General features: G+C 41.8%; 1 protein-coding gene across 2 annotated transcripts in view; it reads left to right on the plus strand.

Annotated features, from left to right (window-relative positions):
• Positions 1-26,605, plus strand: part of PLXDC2 (plexin domain containing 2) — a 578,876-nt gene that overhangs the window by 211,393 nt on the left and 340,878 nt on the right. For both annotated transcript variants that reach the window (XM_056519248.1, XM_056519249.1), the window contains exon 2: positions 14,325-14,518. In XM_056519248.1, coding sequence (XP_056375223.1) covers positions 14,325-14,518 — 194 coding nt within the window. The remainder of the gene's footprint in view (positions 1-14,324; positions 14,519-26,605) is intronic.

Genomic DNA, 26,605 nt, shown 5'->3' on the forward strand with positions numbered 1-26,605 from the left:
CACTTTGTTCACGGCCGGAGCTTGCAGCCAGAGCACAGTGCGTGACACTCTGTACTGCTGCACTGGGGTGTACAACAACTCTAAAGCTAATACAGGTCAGTTAGGGTGAGCAGTGTCTAAAGGCCAGCCAAAGCTAAACACTTGTTTTTGTAGCCTAATACAGTTTGTAGAGGAGCGTATTGTCCTCCTCTCATAAGTGTTAACTGTATGTACATCTACGTGGTATATGATTTTGTTCCTGTTAAAGTCATAAGGGCCTAGTTACTGTAAAAGGCCAGCCAAAGCTACAAACTTGTTTTTGTAGCCTAATACAGTTTTAAGCGTAGTGGAGTGTATTGTCCTCCCCTCATAAGTGTAAACTGTACGTATACACCTAGGTGGTGTACAATATTGTTCCTGTTAAAGTCATAAGGGCCTAGTTACTCTGAAAGGCCAGTCAAAACTACACACCTGTTTTTGTAACCAAATACAGTTGTAAGCGTAGTGGAGCGTATAGTCCTCCTCTCATAAGTGTAACATATACGCACTCAGCTGGTGTATAAGTATGTGAGGCAGAGAAGTGCCAGGATGTGCGCATAGGTGTGGCAGAGGCCTAAATTCATCAGGCGCAGGCAGAGGTCTCAGCAGACTAGAGCCGAGTGGCCGCAGGAGTCGCAGCAAGAGGCCTGAGCTCCAGGTATCAGCTAGCAGTCGTGTCTTGACCAGCAACCCATCTGCTGTCATTGATTGGTTAACTCGGTCATCAACTTCATCACAAGTGACATCTGACACCCCGAGTCAACAGTCAGTGGGTTCCTCAGTCACAACCCTCAGTTGGCATGGCCCGGGAGCAGTCCCTGTCCTCCAATTGCCTCTGTCCTATGCTGTTCCCTCCCCTACAGAAGTATTGTATGCTGTGGGTTCAGCTCTACTATTTAGTGAGGACGATCTACTAGATGACAATCAGCAGCTACTGCCCAGCCAAAAATTGGAGGAGACATCCGCCGCTTCCTCCGCTAGGCAGGGAAGTAGTGATGAGGAAAGTGGCATGGGAGGTGGTGTTGCGAGCGTTCAGGCTGCTGCAGCAGAGACTGTTCAGGAACCTGAAGAGGACATCAGTGACGTGCAAACACAACTCGATGATGAGGAAGCCGATCACAATTGGGAGCCGGCTGCAGAAGGCGCTTCATCATCATCAGGAGAAGAGGGTTGCAGGTTGCCCATGAGGCAACAGCTGAGCCAGCAAGGTGATAGCATGGTTGGGAGTCAGCATGGTGGCAGAAGTAGGAAGTCTGGAGCCAAATGCGCAGAGGGTAGACCACCTGCTTTGTAGCAGTCTACCTTCCCGGGAGGTAGTGGAAGAGTGGTTCCTGGAGTCGGCGGCAGTAGCAGTCTGTCAGTGAGGACTGTTGGGGGAAAAATCAGCTACTCAGTGGTGTGGAAGTTTTTCAAGCATCCGTAGGAGGTTCACATGGCCACATGCAAGATGTGTCAGCAGAAGTGAAGTATGGCCAGGGTCCCAATGTTGGCACCACGGCCCTGCGTCAACATATGCAGCATCACCATAAAGCGGTCTGGGAGAACCGTGGCTCCGATGAAGTGGTCCAGTCTGCTGCATCACCCAGTGGCACGCCGCTCCCTGTTTCAGCCAGCCAAGGCTCCACCACCTCAGCCGAAGGGAGCTGTCTGTCATACCCATCTTCTGTCTGTCCAGATGCTCCTGCTTCTCCTACTTAGAGTTAGTCATTCCGCCAGCAATCCATCAGCGAAGCCATGTCCAAGAGACAGCAGTATGCGCCCACTCATCCAACGCTGCAGAAGCTGAATGTGCTCCTGTCCAATTTGCTGGTGCTGCAGTCCCTCCCTTTTCAAGTGGTGGACTCTGCACCTTTTAGAGAACTGAGGGTTTGTGCTGGGCTGAGGTGGAGAGTCCCAAGCCGTCATTTCTTTGCAAAAAAGGCAGTACCAGCCCTGCACATTTATGGGAAACAGAAGGCGGGCCAGTCCTTGAGCCTGTCGGTGTGTACCAAAGTTCACGGCAGTGCCGACGTGTGGAGCTGTAACTACAGTCAGGAAAATACATGTCCTTTACAGCTCACTGGGTGAATGTAGTTCCTACACAGCCACAACAGCAACTTGGACAGGTCACGCCGCTTCTGCCTCCACGGTCTCAGGCCGTTGGTCCTGCGACAGTGGGCAACTCCGCCTCCTTATCTTCCACCGTGTCCTTAGCCTTCACTGCCCAGACAAGTCTCAGTGGCCCTTCAGCATACCATGTGTGCAGGGCACTGCGGTGTCACGCTGTTCTTCACATGGTGTGCCTTGGTGAACGGAGTCACACAGGGGAGGAACTCCTAAAAGTAATTCGTAAAGAAATCGGAGCATGGCTTACTCCACGAAAACTGGAAATGGAAACCATGGTGACCAACAATGGGAAGAACATCTTGTCTACGCTGCATCAAGGAAGACTGAGCCATGTGCCCTGTATGGCACACGTGTTCAATCTGGTTGTCATGTAGTTCCTGAAGTGTTCCCCCCATCTGCAAGACATCCTAACAATAGGAAGGAAATTTTGCATGCACTTCAGCCTCTCATACACAGCAAAGCACACCTTCCTTGAGCTGCAGCGTCAGAACGGTATCCCACAGCATAATCTGATTTGCGACGTTTCCACCATTTGGAATTTCACCCTCTGTATGTTGGACCGATTATACGAACAGAGAAAAGCCATCAATGATTTCTTGATGATCCAAGCAGATAGGGGAACTCCCCTGTGTAACTTCAATGTCAACCAGTGGCAGCTCATAGGTGACACCTAGTGTTTGCTCAGGCTCTTTGAGGAAGCCCCTTTATTAGTCAATCGCCTGGATTACGGGATTAATGTCTCCATTCCACTGCTTCATTTCCTACAACAGATGGTGCAAACGATGGCTGGTCAGGGCACTGGAGATGTGGCGCCTACATCTAACGGACAGATGAACCCTGTGGGGGCTGAACTGGAAGAAGAGGAGGAGGGGGACAGTGGAGCACAGGCAAGGTTTCGTGAAATGGGTTGTTTTTATAGTCACCTGACAGGAGAGGAGGAGCAGGAGCAGCCTGTGGAGCTACAGGGTGATGAGGAGGAAGAGACAGAGGACCCAGACACACCATGGCAGTATGCAGTGGAGATGGAGGCAAGGAGTCCCTTCGAGTCACTTGCACAAATGGCACGATGCATGCTCACTTGCTTGCGTAGTGACCACCAAATTGTCACCATTCAGCAGCGGGATGACTTCTGGCTCTCCACCTTGTTGGACCCTCGCTACCAGCACAAAATCAGGGCTTTTTTACACTCACTGAGAGGGAGGACAAACTGACCTACTACACAGACATCCTACGTAGTCAGTTGTCCGATGCCTATCTGCGCCATTGTCCATCTTCTCACAGGTCTCACTCGGGGGGCCCTCTGTGCTCACGTTCCTCTGCCATGGCTGCTGGGGAGGGGTGGGGTGGCAGGAGCAGTACCAGCTCCATCAGCAGCACCGTGAGTCTACAGACGATGATGTGTTGCTTTCTTCACCTGCATAGTGAAGCAACTCATCAGCAGCAGGTACACCTGGAGCAGGACCTGAACCAGAAGGTGGTGGCATACTTGACATGACCATGCCAACACACTTTGAAGATCCGCTGGACTTCTGGGCAGCCAAATTTGATTTGTGGCCTCAACTAGCAGAGTTTGCCCTGGAAAAGCTGTCCTGCCCGGCCAGTGGTGTTCCATCAGAGCGGGTGTTTAGTGCTGCAGGGGCCATAGTAACACCAAGAAGATCTCGAGAGACTGCCCTTTGTCAATATGAATCAGGCATGGATCAGTCAGGATTTCCACCCACCAATGCCTGATGCATCAGAGTAGATTGACCATGGTGCTACACCAACACTTCGCAAATATCGATACAGCTAAAAATATTTAAGGTGCGGCCCCCCAGTTAGGCTAAGTTTCCACTTGGTTTTTTTTCTGGCAGTTTTTGGAAAACTGCCACTGCAGTTTTTGAGCAAAACTCAGAAGTAGATCCATAAGGGAGGAGAAGTGTAAGTCATTCCTTTATATGTCCTATTCCTTTTGAATACACTTCTGACTTTGGCACAAAAACTGCAGTGGCAGTATTCCAAAAACTGCCAGAAAAAAAAACAAGTAGAAACTTAGCCTTACAGAAATTCCTCCGCATCAGACCACCAGTATGGAATAAGGATATGCATTAGCTAAAATTAAACTTTTCTTAGGATAAAATATATGGACCCAAATTTTTTTTTAAATCTAACAAATGGAAAAGTGTGCAAAAAACACCATGTGCCACCTGCACCACCTAGTATTAATGTGATGTCAAGACCTCTAAAAGGTGGAAGGGAACAACATATGGTCCATTGTAACAGGTGGGGGTAAAAACTTCCCAGGGTTTTTAGGTGGAAATAGGGAGAGGTTCCTGTGTCGGCTGCCCTTTTAAGGGTGAGTAACACGTGCCAAAAAGGGAATTAATAGGGCGAGAGTAGGGCCTTAAAGGAGAAGTTTTTACCCCCACCTGCTACGATGGACAATATGTTGTTCCATTCCAGCATTTGGAGGCAAGTGTTACTCCTCCTAAAAAAGGGCGACCCCCACAGGAACCTCTCCCAATTTCCAACTAAAAACCCTGAGAAATGGCAGTATTTTTAGGTGGTAGTAGGGAGAGGTTCCCGTTGTGGGGCAGCCCTTTTTAGGGTGAGTAACACTTGCCAAGAAGGGAATTAATAGGGTGAGAGTACAGTCTTGCAGGGGAAGTTTTTACCCCCATCTGTTAAAATGGACCATACATTGTTCCCTTCCACCTTTTAGAGGTCTTTGCATCAAATTAAAGGAGTATTCCAGGCCAAAACTTTTTTTTATATATCAACAGGCTCCGGAAAGTTAAACAGATTTGTAAATTATTTCTATTAAAAATTCTTAATCCTTCCAATAGTTATTAGCTTCTGAAAGTGAGTTGTTGTTTTCTGTCTAACTTCTCTCTGATGACTCACGTCCCAGGAGCTGTGCAGTTCCTATGGGGATATTCTTCCATCATGCACAGCTCCCGGGACGTGACATCATCATTGAGCAGTTAGACAAAAAACTTCAGAAGCTAATAACTATTGGAAGGATTAAGATTTTTTAATAGAAGTAATTTACAAATCTGTTTAACTTTCCGGAGCCAGTTGATATATAAAAAAAAGTTTTGGCCTGGAATACCCCTTTAATACTTGGTGGTGTAGGTGGCACATGGTGTTTTTTGGACACCTTTCCTTTAGCTAGATTAAAAAAAAAATTTGGGTCCATATATTTTATCCTAAGAATAATATTAAAAGTTACGTTTTACATAATGCATATCCTCAGTACTTACATGTGCACACCAACACTTTGACAAAAGAGTCCATTTTCTTCTGCCTACCTGCCTCAGCTACTATTCTGATCCTGCCACCCGCCTGATGCCACACATCTGATGCCAAGTGCTTCTTCTTTCACCCACCTTTGTCATCTGGTACTGGTATTGCCACACACCGCCCCACTCTGTCACCGGGTCACTTTCAGGACTCCTGATGCTGCTGATGCCACCTCCATGCTGTGTCATTCTGACACCATATGTCCTGAAAGAAAACAGTTTATTCAGGTACTGTTTGGCAACATTTTTACCTCATAATTGCTATTCTAGTGAGCTGAGAGTGACTATTGTTCTGAACTTTGCTTTGCTGTTCTCTGCATCTAGCCACAAGTGTTTGACTGAGTTGCACAGCACTGATCTGAAGAATATTTACTGACACCATATGTTCTCTTCATGCTGATGCCCCCTCCAGGCTGTGTCATTCTGCCACCATATGTTCTCTTCTTGCTGATGCCACCTCCAGGCTGTGTCATTCTGCCACCATATGTTCTCCTCATGCTGATGCCACCTCCAGGCTGTGTCATTCGGCCACCATATGTTCTCCTCATGCTGATGCCACCTCCAGGCTGTGTCATTATGCCACGATAAGTTCTCCTCTTGCTGATGTCACCTCCAGGCGGTGTCATTCAGCCACTATATGGTCTCCTCATGCTGCCGCCACCTCCAGGCTGTGTCGTTCTGCCACTATATGATCTCCTCATGCTTTCGCCACCTCCCAGTTGTGTCATTCAGCCACTATATTGTCTCCTCATGCTGCTGCCACCTCCAGGCTGTGTCATTCTGTCACTATATGGTCTCCTCTTGCTGCCACCCACTACAGGCTGTGTCATTCTAACACATTATGGTCTCCTTATGCTGCTGCCACCTCCAGGCTGTGCCATTGTGCTGCCATGTGGTCTCTTCATGCTGCTGGCACATTAAATAAAACTTTTTATGTTAATCTATTTAAAATCTTCAATTTAAATTAAAAAAAATATCTTTAATCTTTTCAATTGCAAGGCCCTATGGTCTCATCAGGCTGCTGCCACCTCTAGGCTCTGTCATTGTGCTGTCATGTGATCTCCTTGTTATATTGGGTTTTGCGGTCATACAGTATTAGTTCAAAGTAAACACTTCTGGCACTCGGGACATTAAACTTGTGAATCTAATCAAAATCTTCAATTTAAATAAAAAAAAATGATTTAATCTTTTCAATTGTGAGGCCCTATGTTCCTCGTCATATATTACCTCAGGAATTACCACAAGAATCCAATGAAACAGGTTGGAGTGCTAACAATGAACCATAACTTATTAAATGTTACATTTTGTAGTTTCACAGCCGGGGGTGGGGGGGGGGGGGGGGTTGGCAGGTGGTAGCTCGCCTTGTGGCGGACTGCAAGCTCGATGCTCACCAGAATGGGTCCTCAAAAAAGGATTTAAAAAAATACAAAAAATTTAAATTACATAACATTTTTATTAAGAAATGTCTTTAATCACTTCAATTGTGACGCCATATGGTCTCCCGACCCTGCTGCCACATCCTGACGCTCTGCATCAGTGATTCTAATAGCAATGCCTGTAATCTGCATGTCATACTGAATAACAGTATTATTTCACTGACCCAGCACACTCTCTATGCGTGTTACGGCAAGGCAAAGTATTCTACACCCCTATTGAGGTTCTCTGTAATCCGGAAATAGCCGTTTTTAATAGCGATTTGCTGCAAATAAATTTGGATAGAACCAATTTTTTTCCGGAAAATTCGGCGATCAGCCGAATCAAATTTTTTAAAATCCGCTCATCTCTAATTACTACTACTACTATTACTACTATCCCTACACAGCCACACATCTCCTGCCTTGTCCATTAGGGTCCATACTGTACCACTGCCACTATTAGCCCACCTGCACTCAAAAATTAGATACTCTTACTTGATCAGGTATTGATTTATGTTCCAGTAAATCAGCTATTGCTTTGTATCGTATAAGTAGTCTGGAAGGTTCCTATTGAGAGTTGGCCACAGCTCCTTCATATTTGAAAGAGTTATTTCAACATAAAATTTGATCACCTAACTATAGGACAGGTAATAACTAGCTAACTGGTGGGGGTGCAACTGTTCACATAAAAAGGTGGTCTTTTGTTCACTGAGTGAATGAAGCAGCAGCGTATATATCCTCAGTCTCTTCTCAATTTACTCCTTATTGGACATCCAAAGACAGTCGGGTCCATCCTCAGAAGTCCCATAGACAAGGAATGGAATGAAGGTTTCGCATGTGCATGCTGCTCTAGTCACTTGGGGAACAAGGAAAAAATCAGCTAGTTATCACCTATCCTCTGTATAGGCAATTACTTTTAATCTTGGCATAATCCCTTTAGGAAAATTGGCTTCAGCTTAAATAATAGATACAGTTTATTAAAAAAAAAAAAGAGTGGAGTATTTTTGGGAAATTATTTTGTATTCCTAATTCCACATAACAATTTAAAGAGGTTATCCACCTTTTAAAAGCATATCCCCCATTCATAAAATAGAGGATAAGTGTCTCATTGCCATAGGTCCTACTGCTGGGACCCCAGGGATCTCCAGAATGGTGCCTCTACCCTCTGAACACTCTTGCCCTCACCTTTTGAGATGAATCGGTCTCGGCAGGGATGGGCCGCTCAGTCAATCACTGGACGCTGTGGGGTCCTGCCTGTCAGTGATTGGCTGAGCGTCCCGCCACTGCCAAAACCAGTTTTGGAAGGGGCGCACTCAGTAGGAAGAGCTGGGCTATAGCAGGGGTCCTAACAGAACCTCAACCTCCTCAATCAGACATTTTTAAGTTTTTAAAAGCTGGAATACCCCTTTAAGTGTCCGAGGTCTTCTATAATGTTGAGGTGGTCCCAGGAAACAAAATAATGAAGTTGTATTTTATGCTCTATCAGGAATAGTCTTGTTTAATAAACTATGGGATGTGTATGAATATATGAATATTTTTCTGTGATTTGGAGTCTTGCACCTTTAATAGCAGTTGGGCATTATCACATATAACCTTCAAATAATTGGTTGAAGATGTTAAGCTCCGGCAGCCATGAGTAAGAAAGTTCATTATTTCTCTTGGAGATAGTTTTTTCTGTGCTTCAGAAACTCATTAACCGTTTTCATCTTTATGCGAAAAAAAAATTAAATTAAAAAGTCTACAACTACATTTCCCGCGTTTTGTATCATTTTTCACATGTCTAATTACCAGACTTTGTTCAGATGGTTTGAAGAATGTATTGCGCCTGCAATTATTACATACCAGAAGCAATGTGATTATTACTTTAGATTAACATTTATGTTATGCATAATTCATAGCTTTGGACCTCTTTAAAGACTGTGATTTTTGGAGAAAAAAAATGTTGGAAAATTAACTTTTTGAACAGTGGTGATAACTTCCACCCGCTGAGCTTTCATATTAGTGCACTACTACTGTATTTTATATTTTCTAGGGGTTAATTATTCTTGGTGATATTTTAGTATACACACTATTTTAGTATATATATTTTATATATATATATATATATATATATATATATATATATATATATATTTATTTATGTCTCTGGGGCTGGGGTGAATATGTAAAAAAAAGTGACACTTACCTACCTTGACTGATTTTCTTCACATTTTTCATGTTACTATCTATATATAAAAAAAAAAAAAAAAAAAACTAAAGTCTTGCAGTTTTCCGTCCAGCCACTAAGCCTAATAATAAGCTAACAATTTACAATAGGCGATGGTCACACCTTTCCTCCTCCCTCTTTCTGCACAATGACCTCTACACAGGTCACATTGCGTACCTTGTCTCCTTAAAGGGGTACACTGGTGGAAATTTTTTTTTTTAAATCAAAGTTAAACAGATTTGTAAATTGCTTCTACTTAAAAATCTTAATAGTTCCAGTACTTATCAGTTGCTGTATATTACAGATTTGTATTTCCTTTTTGAAGTTCTTTTCAATCTGACCACAGTGCTCTCTGCTGACGTCTTTATCTGTATCAGGAAATATCCAGAGTAGGAGCTAATCCCCATAGCAAACATATCCTGCTCTGGACAGTTCCTGACATGGACATAGGTGGCAGCAGAGAGCACTGTGATCAGACTGGAAAGAACTACTCAATTTCCTTTGGAGCGAACAGCAGTTGATAAGTACTGGAAGGGTTAAGATTTTTAACTCCTTAAGGACTTAGGGCATACCTGTACATCCTGAGTCTGCTCCCGTTCTATAACGTGGGGCCCTTTAGACGCGGCATTCAAAGTTGATGGCCGCATCTAAAGTGAAACTAAAACGCTGCCAGTTAGCTCAGGGGGCTGTTTGGGACCGAACAGTTGTAGGACAGCAGGAGGGTCCCCTACCTGCCTCCTCGCTGTCCGATCGCCGAATGACTGGTCAGTGTCTGAGATCCAGGCATGAGCAGTCAAGCGGCAGAATCATCGATCAATGGTTTCCTATGAGAAACCATTGATCAATGTAAAAGTTCAGTGTGTGCAGTTTTATAGCCCCCTATGGGAGCTATAACATAGCAAAAAAAAGTGAAAAAAGTGAATAAAGATTATTTAACCCCTTCCCTAATAAAAGTTTGAATCACCCCCCTTTTCCCATAAAAAAAAAACAGTGTAAATAAAAATAAAAATAAACATATGTGGTATCGCCAGGTGCGGAAATGTCCAAATTATAAAAATATATCATTAATTAAACCGCACGGTCAATGGCGCACGCGCAAAAAAATTCCAGGTCACATTTTTGGTCACTTTTTATATCATGGAAAAATTAATAAAAAGTGATCAAAAAGTCCGATCAATACAAAAATGGTACCACTGAAAACTTCAGATCACGGTGCCAAAAATGAGCCCTCATACTGCCCCAAATGCAGAAAAATAAAAAAAGTTATAGGGATCAGAAGATGACAATTTTAAACATATACATTTTCCTGCATGTAGTTTTCTGGATTTTTTCCAGAAGTACGACAAAATCAAACCTGTATAAGTAGGGTATCATTTTAATCACATGGACCTACAAAATAAAGATAAGGTGTCATTTGTACCGAAAAATGTGCTGCGTAGAAACGGAAGCCCCCAAAATTAACAAAATTGTGTTTTTTCTTCAGTTTTGTCACACAATGATTTTTTACCGTTTCGCCGTAGATTTATGGGTAAAATGACTGATGTCATCACAAAGTAGAATTGGTGGTGCAAACAATAAGCCCTCATATGAATTTTTTAGGTGCAAAATTGAAAGGGTTATGATTTTTAAAAGGTAAGGAGGAAAAAACGAAAGTGCAAAAATGGAAAAACGCTCAGTCCTTAAGGGGTTAAATAGAAGTAATTTACAAATCTGTATAACTTTCTGACACCAGTTGATGTAAAAAAAATTTTCCACCGAAGTACCCTTTTAAGAAGATACGCTAACCCCTCAGTCCTATTTATGTAGATTTTATATAAGTACACTGTAAAATGATGTATAAAGGGGATATTTAGGATTAAAAAACAGCACCACACCTGTCCTGGGGTTGAGTGTGGTATTGCAGCTCAGTTCCATTATAGTGAAGCAAGTTGTGGTAGGATCTGCAGTGGCGCTGCCTCTCGGAGTTCAAAATTGGAGTCAAAGTCCAGGTAAAAAGTATCAGTGTATTTTTATTAACACATGAAACATGGTGCAAGACGCGTTTCGAGGGTAATTTCCCCCTTATTTTAATTCCTAAAACATCATCTGATGATTGAAAAAGGGGGAACTTACCCTCAAAATGCATCTTTCACCTTGTTTTACGTTTTATGTGTTAATAAAAATACATTGATACTTTTTACCGGACTTTGAATCCAATTTTGAACTCTGAGAGGCAGCGTCACCGCAGATCCTACCACAACTTGCTTGGTTAAATACCGACCCCCTTGAGGAGACCGGTCCGATTCTGCAGGCTGCAGCCCGAGATCACGCGTCTGTACCCCACAAGGAGGGGTGATACGCATGAACCAAGGTTCACACAAGGGATCCGTAGCCCAAAGAATTACGCGAGGTGCCGTCCTCCACACCTTTTCTTCCTTTATTTATTCTTTCACCATTATAGTGAATGCAGCCAAGTTGTAATACCAGACACAACCTGAGGACAGGTGTGGTGCTGTTTTTGGAAGAAATTCTGTCTGCTTTCTTTTCTGTATAACCTACATTACTTTATCTGGGAATCAAACTTCATCAGGAATAAACACTAGTATAGTCTACCTCCCACTTTTCCTTATTTATAACTATTTTATGTCACTCTGCATCTCCTTACTCTTTTACCTATAATAATAACCATATTTTCAATTTGAAATTTGTTTAGGAAAATACCTTTTCTTTTTTTTAAGCTATCTGTTAGCCTAGTGATGTCTGACAGGTTATTATGTTTGTATAGGCGGCCATTATTATGTATATTGAATGGGGTTTGTCGCAGCTGGGTACAGAATACCTGGGATCCATTCTAACAAGATAAGTCATCGTTCAGACGTTTTACATGTCAGTGTTACATTTTCCCATATTGCTTGGTAAATGTTTCTGTTGATCTTAATCTGGGTAACAGCATTTAATTTTAGAATTACAGCGCCGGCCGGGAAGATCCTTCCCAAAGTGTATTTATTCTTCTGTTCTATTCAGTGCGGAGCCTCAACCTAATTTAATGTTCTCTGGTACAAGTGAGGCTTGACAGGCTCATAATATGCTTTGAATGTCTAAGCCTACACTTTCAATTATAAACTGCATGTACTGCTTAGCCAAGATACAGAGTGTCATTTACATTTCATATATCTCATGAATGCAATGTTCTGCATATGGACAGTGTTTTTTCTCTCTTTTTTCACTCTTTACAATAGGAAGTTAATATGGAGGCTGATTCGGTACTCCTAATAAGTTCAACTTTAGAGGACATGGGTGCACATTGGAACTAGGTAAATAGGGAATCATTTACTAAGCTGCACCACTGGCACATGTGGTCACAATTCGCACATTTCTGTGCAAAAATGTGCAACATTTTGTGCAACACATGCACCAAGAGAGAGAGAAGGAGGATGAGAGAGGGCCGAAATTGGGCTCAGCCTCGCATGGAGGAGGCATCCTGGGCGCACGTTCTCTGTAAATGTGACTTTAGGGCCAACTTGTGACACCAAAAGCTTATAAGGGCAAGGGCAGCCACTGAACCGCTGGATTTACTAAGAGGCATGCCACTTAGTAAATCAAGAAGACCAAAAATAGATGCAGGGTTACGTACATATAGCTCATTAAAACTCCATACGTAGGTAATGTCCCCCATAGTCCATATACAGAGACCATAAAATCCTAGCAATTTCTCCTAAAAGAAACTTGTGAGACATACTAGATATTCTCCTCTTCTCCAAGACCTACAACCAAAGGTTTGCATTTATAAAAGCTGTGTCCTATACCTTCTGTCCTAGTTCTTTGTACTCAGAATCCCCCAGGACTTGTGGTAGGACAGTGTAGAAAGACCCACAGTAATCGTGCAAGAAACACATACAAAAGTGAGTAAAAAAACTCACCAAGGATGATCGCAGCAGATAAGGTCTGTAGTACTTTTGCATGACTCCAAATAAACATTATGGCAGCAGAAGCCACAGTAACAACCAGAGACAAGAATTACCCATCATTAAGCCATTCCTCCAGCGAAACACCAAACTGCTGCCCGCAAATGGACTAAAGAAAAAATAAATAAAATAAAAAAACAGGAGATAGTGGCTTGGCAGGTGTGGCCCTTCCATGTATACATACGATATATACGTGAGTCCATGAGGATCTTCAGCAAAAGATCTGACTTCACAGCAAATCACTTGGGGTTGAGTCTATTTCTTACATGATGAATCACAACTTTTTGACCTTAGTGATGACTTCCATGATATGTTTCATAAAGATTAGGATGAAATTAAAACATGTAGTTGTATAAAATGTGGGCCCACAGAATCCCAGTTCAATAAGGATCAGAACCATCTCTCTACTCATGAGGAGCCATTGCTCCAAAACAGAGCTTCTAAACTAAGTCAAGGTTTCGTTTATACCTCCTGTATAGATGGTGCTTTAGAGACTGTTTTCCACAATAAGCTATTTGCATACTTTTCCAAGAGACCATTGCCTTAACTTTTTGCTACTTCTGAAAAGATAAAAAAAAATAATGTGTCCTTGTGAGATAACTTGTGCATATCTTAAATACATGTTATTGTTTTCATGCGTCTTACAGGATAGGCAAAAATATGCTTAAAGGGGTACTCCACCCCTAGACATCTTATCCCCTTTCCAAAGGGGTTAGCTGTGGCACCTCAGACATCCGGTGCACGGAGCAAATTTCACTCCATGCCAGATGTGATGCGGGCTGGATTCTCGTGACTTCACGCCCTGCTCGTGACTTCACGGCCACACCCTCCTCAATGCAAGTCTATGGGAGGGGGCGTGACGTCCCCCTTCCATAAACTTGCATTGAGGGGGCTTGGCAGTAACGTCACGAGCGGGGCATGACTGTCATGTCACAAGCCTCTGGCGCGGCAACGCCGCTCTAAATAAACGCCGGGTGCAGCAGTTAGATTGTGGGGGTTCCCAGTAGTGGGACCCCCGTGATCAGAAATCTTATCCTCTATCCTTTGGATAGGGGATAGGATGTTTAGGGGTGGAGTACCCCTTCAACCAACTTTCAACTGTTAACTAACTCAATATATTGAATGTAATTATTGCATTTGTGGCCCATTGTAATATATATATATATATATATATATATATATATATATATATATATATATATATATATATATATAGATGTCTGTCTCTCCATCATATACTGTTGTTTCCGCCATGGAGGACTTACCATTAGACAATGAAATGGCCGGAGATACATTTACAGCTGACTAGCCTCCTTGATTCCGTCCTAATCTCACATTTCTCTTTCTTTTACAGACGTGTCTTATTCAATTACTCATATTGTGACCAAGGCGGATAAAACAGTTTCTATGGATCTGCACGTACCCAGGCACAGATGGAGAAGACGTTCTCTGGATACAAACCGGCCAAGCTTGGGTCACGATTTCTCTGACGCTGCAAGTCTGTCAGACCTTTTTCTGGATGACAATGACAATGGCACAGACATCGAGGTAAAATACATGGAGACGTTCTCTGCTGGAAAAATAACAATAATGATAGGACTAAGGGCAATCTATTGGTTACTATTATATAAAGATTGACATTTTAAAAACATATAAAAGGCCCTTAAATTGAATTGTTTTTGAGTTTTTAATTTTCCATATTCACACTATAAAAAATTGCCATATTTTATTTTAAGGTTAGCGATTTACAGACTTTTTTTTTTTTAAACTTGGCCTTTAAAGGGTACTCCGGTGGAAAATATGTTTTCAAATCAACTGGTGCCAGAAAGTTAAACAGATTTGTAAATTACTTCTATTTAAAAATCTTAATCCTTCCAGTACTTATCAGCTGCTGTACACTACCAAGAAAATTGTGTAGTTCTTTCCAGTCTGACCACAGTGCTCTATGTTGCCACCTCTGTCCATGTCAGGAACTGTTCAGAGCAGGAGCAAATTCCTATAGCAAACCTCTCTTACTCTGGACAATTCCTGACATGGACCGAGGAGGCAGCAGAGAGCACTGTCAGACTGGAAAGAAGTACACAACTTGCTCTGGAGCATGCAGCAGCTGATTAGTATTAGAGGGATTGTCGGCTACATTTTTAGTGCCCTGCCCGCCCACATTAATTGATCCCTGTTTAAAAATTAATTAAAATGTTGTTGTAAAAAAAGATACATTTCATTAAATACAATTTTTTCCATCATTACTGTATCTTTTTTTATAAGTTTTTTTTTATGGTACCCTACGAAATTTTATTAAAAAAGGTATCGCCATCACTTTTTTTGACCGCTAAAGTCCAAAAAGGAATTAAAACCGCCTTAAAAACACCAAAGGAGTAGTAATTTTTTTTAGACATGGTCGGGAAGTGATCTACATTTGCGTATTTTTTTTTTTTCAAACTCGCAGATAATAAATACGTTACCACTGCATCCGTCACTTCAAAAACTGGTCTAGTAACACCAAAAGGTCAAAATGACGGAATTTAGAACTTGTAAAAAAAACACAAAAAAACTCCCGCAATTAGTGTGAAATAAAATTCACAGAATTAGATCAAAAACAGATTTAGACCCCCCCACTGGTCTTACAGTAAATATCTCCTTCTTTATTGGGTAAGGATATTTCTCTTTCTCTAGCAGAAAATTTGACAGTCTCACTACTCTTACAGTAAAGAATCCCCTTTTGTGTCTGTATACTTTTAGATCTCTGTATCACCCCTTAAAGGGGTACTCCGCCCCTAGACATCTTATCTCCTGGTACCAAAAACTGTACTAGTATTTTTAATTACATAAAAAAAAAAAAAAAAAAAAAAAAAACCTAGCCTATAATGTCAAAGTGGAGTTATGACTCTTATTGTCAATTATTGTCATGAATAACAACTTTGAAGTATTTTGGTCACTCTTTTGGGAAAAATGTTTAGCCCAAACCAGGAGTGGTTCCAAAACAATTTAGCAAATTTTTACATAATTGTTCTCTGTGTTAATTCCACTACTGTTTTTTTTTTTTTTTGGCTAAATATGCTGACCAAAATACAGAACAAATACTGACAAAATTACTGAACAAATACTGACCTAAAATCAATCACTAAACCAATGCAATACATTGAAATTTATTTAATCAGAGATTTTATAATAATGAACATTTTGATCATATTTTTCCAGTAAAAGCCAACAACTACATGAGAAATTGCACAAGGAATAGCAGTTTTTTTTATGACACCCAATAATTTATGATAATTCTTCACCTATCAGGCCCTATTAATGCTCAACTAAATATGTAGCATGTTATTCGTATATACATTTGCCCCAACAAGCTCAGATAGTTATTGAGGTCAGTCACTTAGGGTCACTTTAGTATATTCTGTGTCTCCTGGCTGTGTATGTTTTAGAATGTGCTGAATCCTACATTACCCCCGGTTGCTGATTTCTCTCCGTCAGTATATAACCGTGCCGCCGGCCTGTGAAGGTGTTCCAGAGGTCAGAGCACATGGTACTTTTTGCTGAGCCGACAACACAAATCCAAAGACCTGGAAACAAAAACAGAGGCCGACTAGGGACATGAAAAAAAAGGAAAAATCTTGTGGAGAAAGATAATATAGAAAAACTAGTTGGAATTTATTAACAGTGGAAAAACGTGTTTCAATTAACTCATTAAAAGGACATTTTCATTCACAGTTTATACGGGTATGAATATAAGGCACCATCAAAGGTACCTGGAAGAGACTTTCCCCCCTTTCTATTAAAAAACAAATAGACATTAAAGGGGTACTCCACTGCTAGACATCTTATCTCCTGTTCAAAGAATAGGTGTCTGATAGCGGGGGTCCCGCCGCTGGGGATCCCCGCGATCTCGGCTGCGGTACCCCAGACATCCGGTGCACTGAGCGAACTTCGCTCCGTGTCGCATGACTGGCGATGCGGGGCAGAGGCTCGTAAAGTCAGAGTCATGCCCCGCCCGTGACATCACGGCCATGCCCCCTCAATGCAAGTCTATGGGAGGGGGCGTGATGGCCATCACACCCCCTCCCATAGACTTGCATTGAGGGGGTGGGGCCGTGACATCAAGAGAGGGGAACGGCTCTGACATCACGAGCCTCCAGCGCTGAACCCGATGCTCTAAACGAATGCTGGGTGCAGCACGGAGATCGTGGGGGTCCCCAGCAGTGGGATCCCCGTGATCAGACATCTTATCCCCTATCCTTTGGATAAAGGGATAAGATGTCTAGGGCCGGAGTACCCCTTTAAGCTGCTAGACATCTTATCGGCTATCCAAAGGTAACTCCGCTCCCATAGACATGAATGGAGAGGGCGTGGCGTGACATCATGATCACTGCCGCCAGAAACCCGGTGTTTGTTCAGAACGCCTGGAGAACGCAGGGGTCCCAGCGGATGGACCCCCACGATCAGACATCTTATCCCCTATCCTTTAGATAGGTGATAAGAAGTCTAGCAGCAGAGTACCCCTTTAAGCCTGGCAGAGATAGCTATCTGTCAATCTTACATTTGGCCAATAGCTATCTCATGTGTATGGCCAGCTTAAAGGGGTACTCCCGCGGAAAAGTTTTTTTTTTTTTAAATCAACTGGTGCCAGAAAGTTAAATAGATTTGTAAATCACAGTAAAACCAGAAAGAAACACTATCCGGCACTGCTGTGCAAGGAGTGAACAAAAACCGTGACTGGGTGCAGTGTGAATACAGTCCTAGGGGTGGTGCTCAATCTCACAGAAAATGGCAGAAATCTTCCAAAAATGCAAGGTAGAAAAAAAGAGATGGCACTCACCCACTTCAAAGGACTTGTAAAGGTGACTTTAATCCGAACTAGTCATCCAAAAGTGCACGTGCATAGCAGTTTTCAGCAAACAGGCAGGTAAAGGCAGGCAAAGACGCCGGGAGACCCAGCGTGCAGAAAGTTAAACAGATTTGTAAATCACTTCTATTGAAAAATCTTAATCCTTCCAGTACTTTTTAGGGGCTGTATACTAAAGAGAAATCCCAAAAGAAATGCATTTCCTGTGATGTCCTGACCACAGTGCTCTCTGCTGACCTCTGCTGTCCATTTTAGGAACTGTCCAGAGAAGCATATGTTTGCTATGGGGATTTTCTCCTTCTCTGGACAGTTCCTAAAATGGACAGCAGAGGTCAGCAGAGAGCACTGTGGTCAGGACATCACAGGAAATGCATTTCTTTTTTGGATTTCTTTAGTATACAGCCCCTAAAAAGTACTGGAAGGATTAAGATTTTTTAATAGAAGTGATTTACAAATCTGTTTAACTTTCTGGCACCAGTTGATTTAAAAAAAAAAAAAAAAAAAGTTTTCCACCGGAGTACCCCTTTAAGCACTAAGCTTTGTAATACAGTAAGGTATATGAATGCTTTTTCAAAGGAAAATCCTTTGCATGAATAAACCAAAGCTCAAATACATATGGATAGAAATAAGTTGTTTAGGTTGTGTTACTTTTTAATGTATTAATTAAGTTACATTTGGTTTGTTAAGTAGCACATTGCATTGGTTATAAGCATTACAACTTCTGGACCCTGCGGTGTCACCGCAGGGAAATGTCTAGCTGAGTCTTTCGGTAAATTTGGAATAAGCAATCATCCTTCATGTTTAACCTAAGTAGTCAGTAAGTGATTACTAGATAGACTTTCAGGAAGCCGAGTGCGGTCACAGTCCATAGGTGATTATTTTGAGCGGTAGGAACATGGAGACGAGTATAATTATTCAGCTCCACTACTGGGAAGGCAATGGCAATCATTGTTGTTTTCTCGGTGCCGGCAATTTGGATTATACCGTTTTCTTCTCTACCACGAGTCGAAAAAGTCTGTATTATTGTTATCACAAGGAAGCTCCAGACTTAATTGTATATTTAATATCTGGATTCTCTGAGGTTTCTAAATAAAGTTAAAAGGGTACTCCGGGGGAAAACATTTTTTTTTAAATCAACTGGTGCCAGAAAGTTAAACAGATTTGTAAATCACTTCTATTTAAAAATCTTAATCCTTCCAGTACTCATTAGCAGCTGAATGCTACAGAGGAAATTATTTTCTTTTTGGATTTCTTTTTGTCTTGTCCACAGTGCTCTCTGCTGACACCTCTGTCTGTGTCAGGAACTGTCCAGAGCAGCATAGGTTTGTTTTGGGGATTTTCTCCTGCTCTGGACAGTTCCCGATACGGTAATCAGGTGTCAGCAGAGAGCACTGTGGACAAGACAAAAAAAATATTCAAAAAAAAAGAAAATAATTTCCTATGTAGCACACAGCTGCTAATAAGTACTGGAAGGACAAATATTTTTTATAGAAGTAAAAAGAAGTAAGTTAAACAAATATGTATAACTTTCTGGCACCAGTTCATTTAAAAAAAAAAAAATGTTTTCCAGTGGAGTACCCCTTTAAGGAACTGTTTACCATGTTGTTTCGAATCTACAATGTGCACCATTTTCAAAGATTTATAAATATATTGATCCTGCAAAACAATTGATAAATCCCCTGTTCAGATTAGTAGCTAAAACTATACTGTTGCAGAGGTGGACATACCATAAGTGCAACTTCACATGGACTCTTTAGTTAGAGCAGTCTAATGACACCATAGGCCCATAGACTTCTATGGGATTCCGCACTCCCATTCACACCTCAGAATTTCCACTTGCAGAATTCTGCCTCAAATTAAAGCCCATAGACTTCTATGGGATTCCGTACACTCCCATTCACACTTCTGAATTTCCCATTCAGAACTGTGAGTGGGAGTGCGGAATCCCATAGAAGTCTATGGGCTTTAATTTGAGGCAGAATTCCACAAGCGGAAATTCTGCCGTGTGAATTGACCCTTAGGCTTCAATCTAAGGCTGAGTTTCCATTATCATTTGTGCCTCTGATGGACAGATACTTTGCAATACTGTTGACTTATCGACTTACTGATGACAGGCAAGGGCTCCATTCATTTTAATGGCTGGAGCCTAGTGACTAAGTTTGGGTCTTTTTCCGAGTGTATCTGAGTTTTGGTTTGGACTGAGAAGTGCAGTTTGCAGCCCTTTTCCATCCGAGACAAATCTCAGGTATGTTGTCGCTAACTGACTACGCTCTAACAATTGAAATTAATGGTGTCTGGATACATCGACATGTCATTTTGACTGTTTTCCAACATATCTGTGCATCAAAGGTGGAAGTCGTGATGTGAACCTAGCCTAAAAGACCGAAGAGAGCTGCTAAGCTTCCTATGAGTTGGAAAGTAATGGACTGACCAAATAATAATGGCTCATGGAATTCTCTGTGTACATGTATTAGCATATTGTAGGGCATGAAATGCAGCATTAAATAGAGCCATGGTCTCCTATGGTCTCCCAGCATGCCTTGAGAGCTCTTGGTTTCCGATATTGGGAGAGCTGCAGGTTGGGGAACATTGAATTATACTATATTTGTGTGTTAGTACTTACAACCCATAAATTAGGCATCCCGGCCCCATATCACTAATGAGGATAAGGGAAAGTGCTCACCGTTCTTGAGAAAACTTTGTTTCCTTGCTACTTATCTTATTGGTATTGTGTTGTAAACCAATAGATAGGCCAATACATAACCATATTAAACTGTTCATAATTCACTAATGAACTCCCTATAGAAAAAAACACCAAACTTACAAAAGAATATAATCTGAAAATCTTTGTTAAAAGGGGTTCTCCGCTGCTCATCGTTTGGAACAAACTTTTCCGAACGCTGGAGCCGGCATCGGGAGCTTGTGATGTCACAGCCCTGCCCCCTCGTGACATCATGCCCCGCCCCCTCAATGCAAGTCTATGGGAGGGGGCGTGACATCTGTCACGCCCCCTCCCATAGACTTGCATTGAGGGGGCAGGGCGTGATGTCACGAGGGGGCAGGGCTGTGACATCACGAGCTCCCGGCGCCGGTTCCAGCGTTCGGAAAAGTTTGTTCCAAATGCTGAGCAGCGGAGAACCCTTTAAGTCCAAAATATAATACAATTAAAAAAAAATAATTATGTCAATTTTATCGGATTATATTTTGGACTCAATTAAGATTTTCTGATTATATTCTTTTGTAAGTTTGGTGTTTTTTGGAAGTTTATTGGTTTTGTGGTAGAAAATGTATAATAATTTGTTACTTAATACGTAAACCCCTGTCCCACCGAAGAGAGAATGAGCAAACTCTGATAATATCGCCATGACAGAATGAAGCCGTCTCATCTGAGTTGTGGTTTAAAGAGGTAAAAGACAACATATCCAGAAGTGGCAGTAACATCACGGTCAGGGAGAGGAGGGAGACGAGGGTCATCAGCAATGAACAGAAGTGTATCCTGGAGGGATATAAATCTACAGCTCACTAACTAGCACCACAGCCGCTTGATGGAACCCCACAGACCCAGGCCAGCACTTTCCTCTCCTTATTACCAACCTACTGTAACAATTCCATGTCGCTCGTCTCCTAATTGTCCCGATTTGTCCTGACCTATTTCCTACATAACAGCAGAATGTCACAAAATATTAAACAATTAGAGTTTCAGTTTCTAGAAAACCTCTATTTCCTTCAAAATATCTTAATTTCTTAGCATTTGAGGTTCAATTCAAAGCCTTAAAGGGGTACTCCGGTGGAATTTATAAAAAATGTTTTATTTTACTCAACTGGTGCCAGAAAGTTAAACAGATTTGTAAATTACTTCTATTTAAAAATCTTAATCCTTTCAGTACTTATCAGTTGCTGTATACTACAGAGGAAGTTCTTTTCTTTTTGAATTTATTTTCTGTCTGACCACAGTGCTCTCTGCTGACACCTCTGACCATGTCAGGAACTGTCTAGAGCAGGAGAGGTTTGCTATGGTGATTTGTTCATGCTATGAACAGGTCCTGACATGGACAGAGGGGAGCAGTGAGCACTGTGGTCATACTGGAAAGAATTTCACAACCTCCTTTGGAGCATTCAGCAGCTGATAAGTACTGGAAGGCTTAAGATATTTAAATAGAAGTAATTTACAAATGTTTAATTTTCTGGCACCAATTGATTTAATTCCCCCCCCCCCCCCCCACCAGAGTTCCCCTTTAAACTGTGCGACAATCTCTATAATGGAGGAACCAATTGGGAATTTGGGAAGTAAAGGCACAGGACACTACATTGTTTTATCCCCCCCCCCCCCCCCATGTCTCTATCTGTGAACTTTACTGTAGGTCTCTATTTTCTTGTTTGATGCTTATTAGATTTAGTGTTGAGCGGCATAGGCCATATTCGAATTCGCGAATATTCGCGAATATATGGGCGAATATTCGTCATATATTCGCGAATATTCGCATATTCGTTATATTCTCGTTTTATTTTCGCATATGCGAAAAGTTACATATGTGAATATTAGCATATACAAAATTAGAATACGCGAAAATCCGCATATGCAAAAATTAGCATATGCGAATTTTCGCACATGCGAATTTTCGCACATGCGAATTTTCGCACGCCAGTCTCACACAGTAGTATTAGAGCCTTCTTTACACCACATAAGCTGGAAGCAGAGAGGGGTGATCACTGTGATGTGTACTGTGAAAAAAAAACAAAAAAAAAACAAATATTCGTAATTACGAATATATAGCGCTATATTCGCGAAATTCGCGAATTCGCGAATATGCGATATTCGCGAATAATATTCGAATTGCGAATATTCGTGAGCAACACTAATTAGATTATTATTATGTGTTTTCACCTCTTGCATCGCACATGCCCCCATATACCTCATTGCTTTTTACAAGGAAATGCCATGCCACCAAGTGTTAAGGTGACAGTGTACTTTAGATTAAAGGGGTATTCCTGGATTTTTTATTTATTTTATTTTATAGTGTCTGTATTTGTGTTTCATGGTGGTCTCGCAATTCTTCTGTGATTTTTGCCCCTACATTTATTTTTAACAGCATACAAAATGGGTGTTGTTTCCCAGGATGCAGTGCAATCGAGACATTACATCACTAGTCAGGTGTTCAGAGGGAACCTGTCTGCTTCAATGGGTGCAGCGACCATAGGGTGGGAGATCCTTTTGCAATCATTTGAAACAGCTGGAGGCAACCGTGTCAGAAAACACTGGTCTATTGCATTGAAGGGCTCACAGGTGTGTTTCAATGAATGGGGTGGCTGATGTGTGGGAGGAAGAAAAACAACCTCAAACTTGCAAACAAGGAACTATGGAATTTGTAGTTTGAGAGAACAAACTCCAACAGGAAATAGCCAGTTCACAGAAAGCTAGCCACACCGTTGTGGTAATCTCACAACACAGCCCAAGACAAGCGCAGATCCTTCCTAAGTGTTACGTACTAAAATCACTTTATGGTGGATAACCCCTTGAAAAATGAGGAAAGTGGACAATTTTAACCTAAACGATCATTTATCTAGTAAAAATTAACAACTAACCATTATTTTAGCCAACCAATGACAGACCGTATTGTGTAGAAAAAAGTCGGCCATGTTGGAACTCCTCAGGCGATAGTTGGATGAAAGATTGCTCACTAGACTGTTCGTTCGACTAATGACTGTTCGTTTGTTCACAAACATTCTTTTGGGACAGAATAATCTTAGAACATTCCCAGAATATTCCCAAATAGATGAATTGTCCTTCACCCCGTATAATTGGTCCTGTATCATGTGTCAGCAAAATGATCATACATCAGACTATCGTTTGATTACCCATCAACCTACTTTAATCTGATGTGTATGGTCATCTTTAAAGGGGTACTCCGGTGAAAACCTTTTTTCTTTTAAATCAACTGGTGGCAGAAAGTTAAACATATTTGTAATTTACTTCTATTAAAAAATCTTAATCCTTCCAGTACTTATTAGCTGCTGAATGCTACAGAGGATATTCCTTTCATTTTGGAACACTGATGACATCATGAGCACAGTTCTCTCTGCTGACATCTCTGTCCATTTTAGCAACCGTGCATAGCAGATGTATGCTAAGGGCAGCATGGTGGCTCAGTGGTTAGCACTGCTGCCTTGCAGTGTTGGGGACTTGGGTTCAAATCCCACTAAGGACAACAATAAATAAAGTGATATTATTATTATAATAACGTCAGCAGAGAGAACTGTGCTCGTGATGTCATCAGAGAGCATTCCAAAAAGAAAAGAATTTCCTCTGTAGTATTCAGCAGCTAATAAGTACAGGAAGGATTAAGATTTTTTAATAGAAGTAATTTACAAATATGTTTAACTTTCTGCCACCAGTTGATTTAAAAGAAAAAAGGTTTTCACTGGAGTGCCCCTTTAAACATTGATGGGTGAAAACCTCATGTTCATGGATCCAGATGCCCATAGAGTGCTATAGATGCTATAGAGCAGTGGTCTTCAACCTGCGGACCTCCAGATGTTTCAAAACTACAACTCCCAGCATGCCCGGACAGCCGTTGGCTGTCCGGCCATGCTGGGAGTTGTAGTTTTGCAACATCTGGAGGTCCACAGGTTGAAGACCACTGCTATAGAGTCACCTCTGTGTACATCAGAGTTTACACAGAGACATGATATGCCTTATTACAGTGTTGCTCTTAGGACCACTGCCTCCAGGAGAGAATACAATGCATCATTTTTAATCAATGCATCAAATTTACTCAAATTTACTGACATGGGCTTCAATAAATGTGCTGGACAGCAGAGCGCCACGCTAAGTCCCACTCCACACCCCAACATTTGTGTGCAAATGAGGTTTGCACAAAAAAACTGTCATAGAAAATACCTATGTACCCCAGGAAGCTAACCTGTGTGAATTAAGGGGTCCCTAAAATATCTAGGGTTCCATATCATTGCATCTACCAATGTTCTGTCCAATGCATACAATGTTTCCCTGCTCATAAAGTTTTATAGGGGTGGTTTAGGCCTGTTCTGCCTATAGGCAAAATAGGCAGCCGCCTAGAGCGCCCTCTTGATGGGGCGCCACTCTGCATGCTACAAGAAAGTTAGTAGCCAGATAGCCTCCGAAGCCTCTGCTCACCCGAAGCACCCGCCCAGCCAGCACTACCGTGTCACCCCAGTAGTAAGGTAATTGCATGAGGAGGAGGTTTGTTACAGTGTGTCATCCCAGTAGTAAGGTGATTACATGAGGAGGAGGGTTATTACAATGTTTCATCCCAGTAGTAAGGTAATTACATGAGGAGGAGGGTTAGTACAGTGTGTCACATGAGAAGGAGGTTTGTTACAGTGTGTCACCCCAGCAGTAAGGAGATTACATAAGGAGGAGGTTTGTTACAGTGTGTCCCCCTAGGAAAGTGATTAAATGATGAGGAGGTTTGTTAGTATGTCACCCTAGTAAGGTGATTATATGAGGAGGAGGTTTGTTACAGTGTGTCACCCTAGTAAGGTGATTATATGAGGAGGAGGTTTGTTACAGTGTGTCACCCTAGTAAGGTGATTATATGAGAAGGAGGTTTGTTACAGTGTGTCATCGCAGTAGTAAGGTGATTACATGAGAAGGAGGTTTGTTACAGTGTGTCACCCCAGTAGTAAGGTGATTACATGAGAAGGAGGTTTGTTACAGTGTGTCACCCCAGTAGTAAGGTGGGGCATGTCAAAAGCTGGAACCAATGAGCAGAATCAAGGGGCAGCAAAATTAGCTTTCGCCTAGGGTGGCAAAAATCCTTGCACCAGCCCTGACTCCTGTAAGCTACCACTGCAGGTCCAACACTATCACTTACAGTAACTGTTGCCCGATATATAATTCTATATACAGTATCATTAATGACTTGCTTTGATATAATTAATGACTTTGCTTTGCTTTGAGTGTAAAAGTAAAAATATCAAAAAGAACAAAAAACACTAAAAGTATACAGGGTGGGCCATTTATATGGATACACCTTAATAAAATGGGAATGGTTGGTGATATTAACTTCCTGTTTGTGGCACATTAGTATATGTGACGGGGGAAACTTTTCAAGATGGGTGGTGACCATGGTGGCCATTTTGAAGTCAGCCATTTTGAATCCAACTTTTGTTTTTTCAATAGAAAGAGGGTCATGTGACACATCAAACTTATTGGGAATTTCACAAGAGAAACAATGATGTGCTTGGTTTTAATGTAACTTTATTATTTCATGAGTTATTTACAAGTTTCTGACCACTTATAAAATGTGTTCAATGTGCTGCCCATTGTGTTGGATTGTCAATGCAACCCTCTTCTCCCACTCTTCACACACTGATAGCAACACCGCAGGAGAAATGCTAGCACAGGCTTCCAGTATCCGTATACACTGCTATATACTACTATATACACCGCAGGAGAAATGCTAGCACAGGCTTCCAGTATCCGTAGTTTCAGGTGCTGCACATCTTGTATCTTCACAGCATAGACAATTGCCTTAAGATGACCCCAAAGATAAAAGTCTAAGGGGGTCAGATCGGGAGACCTTGGGGGCCATTCAACTGGCCCACGACAACCAATCCACTTTCTAGGAAACTGTTCATCTAGGAATGCTCGGACCTGGCATGTTTCCTGAGTTTTTCCAACAAGATGGTGACCACCACATTATGGGTGTCAGGTCCGAGCATTCCTAGATGAACAGTTTCCTGTAAAGTGGATTGGTCATCGTGGGCCAGTTGAATGTCCCTCAAGGTCTCCCCATCTGACCCCCTTGGAC

The sequence above is a fragment of the Hyla sarda genome, chromosome 5 (genome assembly GCF_029499605.1).
Source record: "Hyla sarda isolate aHylSar1 chromosome 5, aHylSar1.hap1, whole genome shotgun sequence".
Lineage (NCBI taxonomy): Eukaryota > Metazoa > Chordata > Amphibia > Anura > Hylidae > Hyla > Hyla sarda.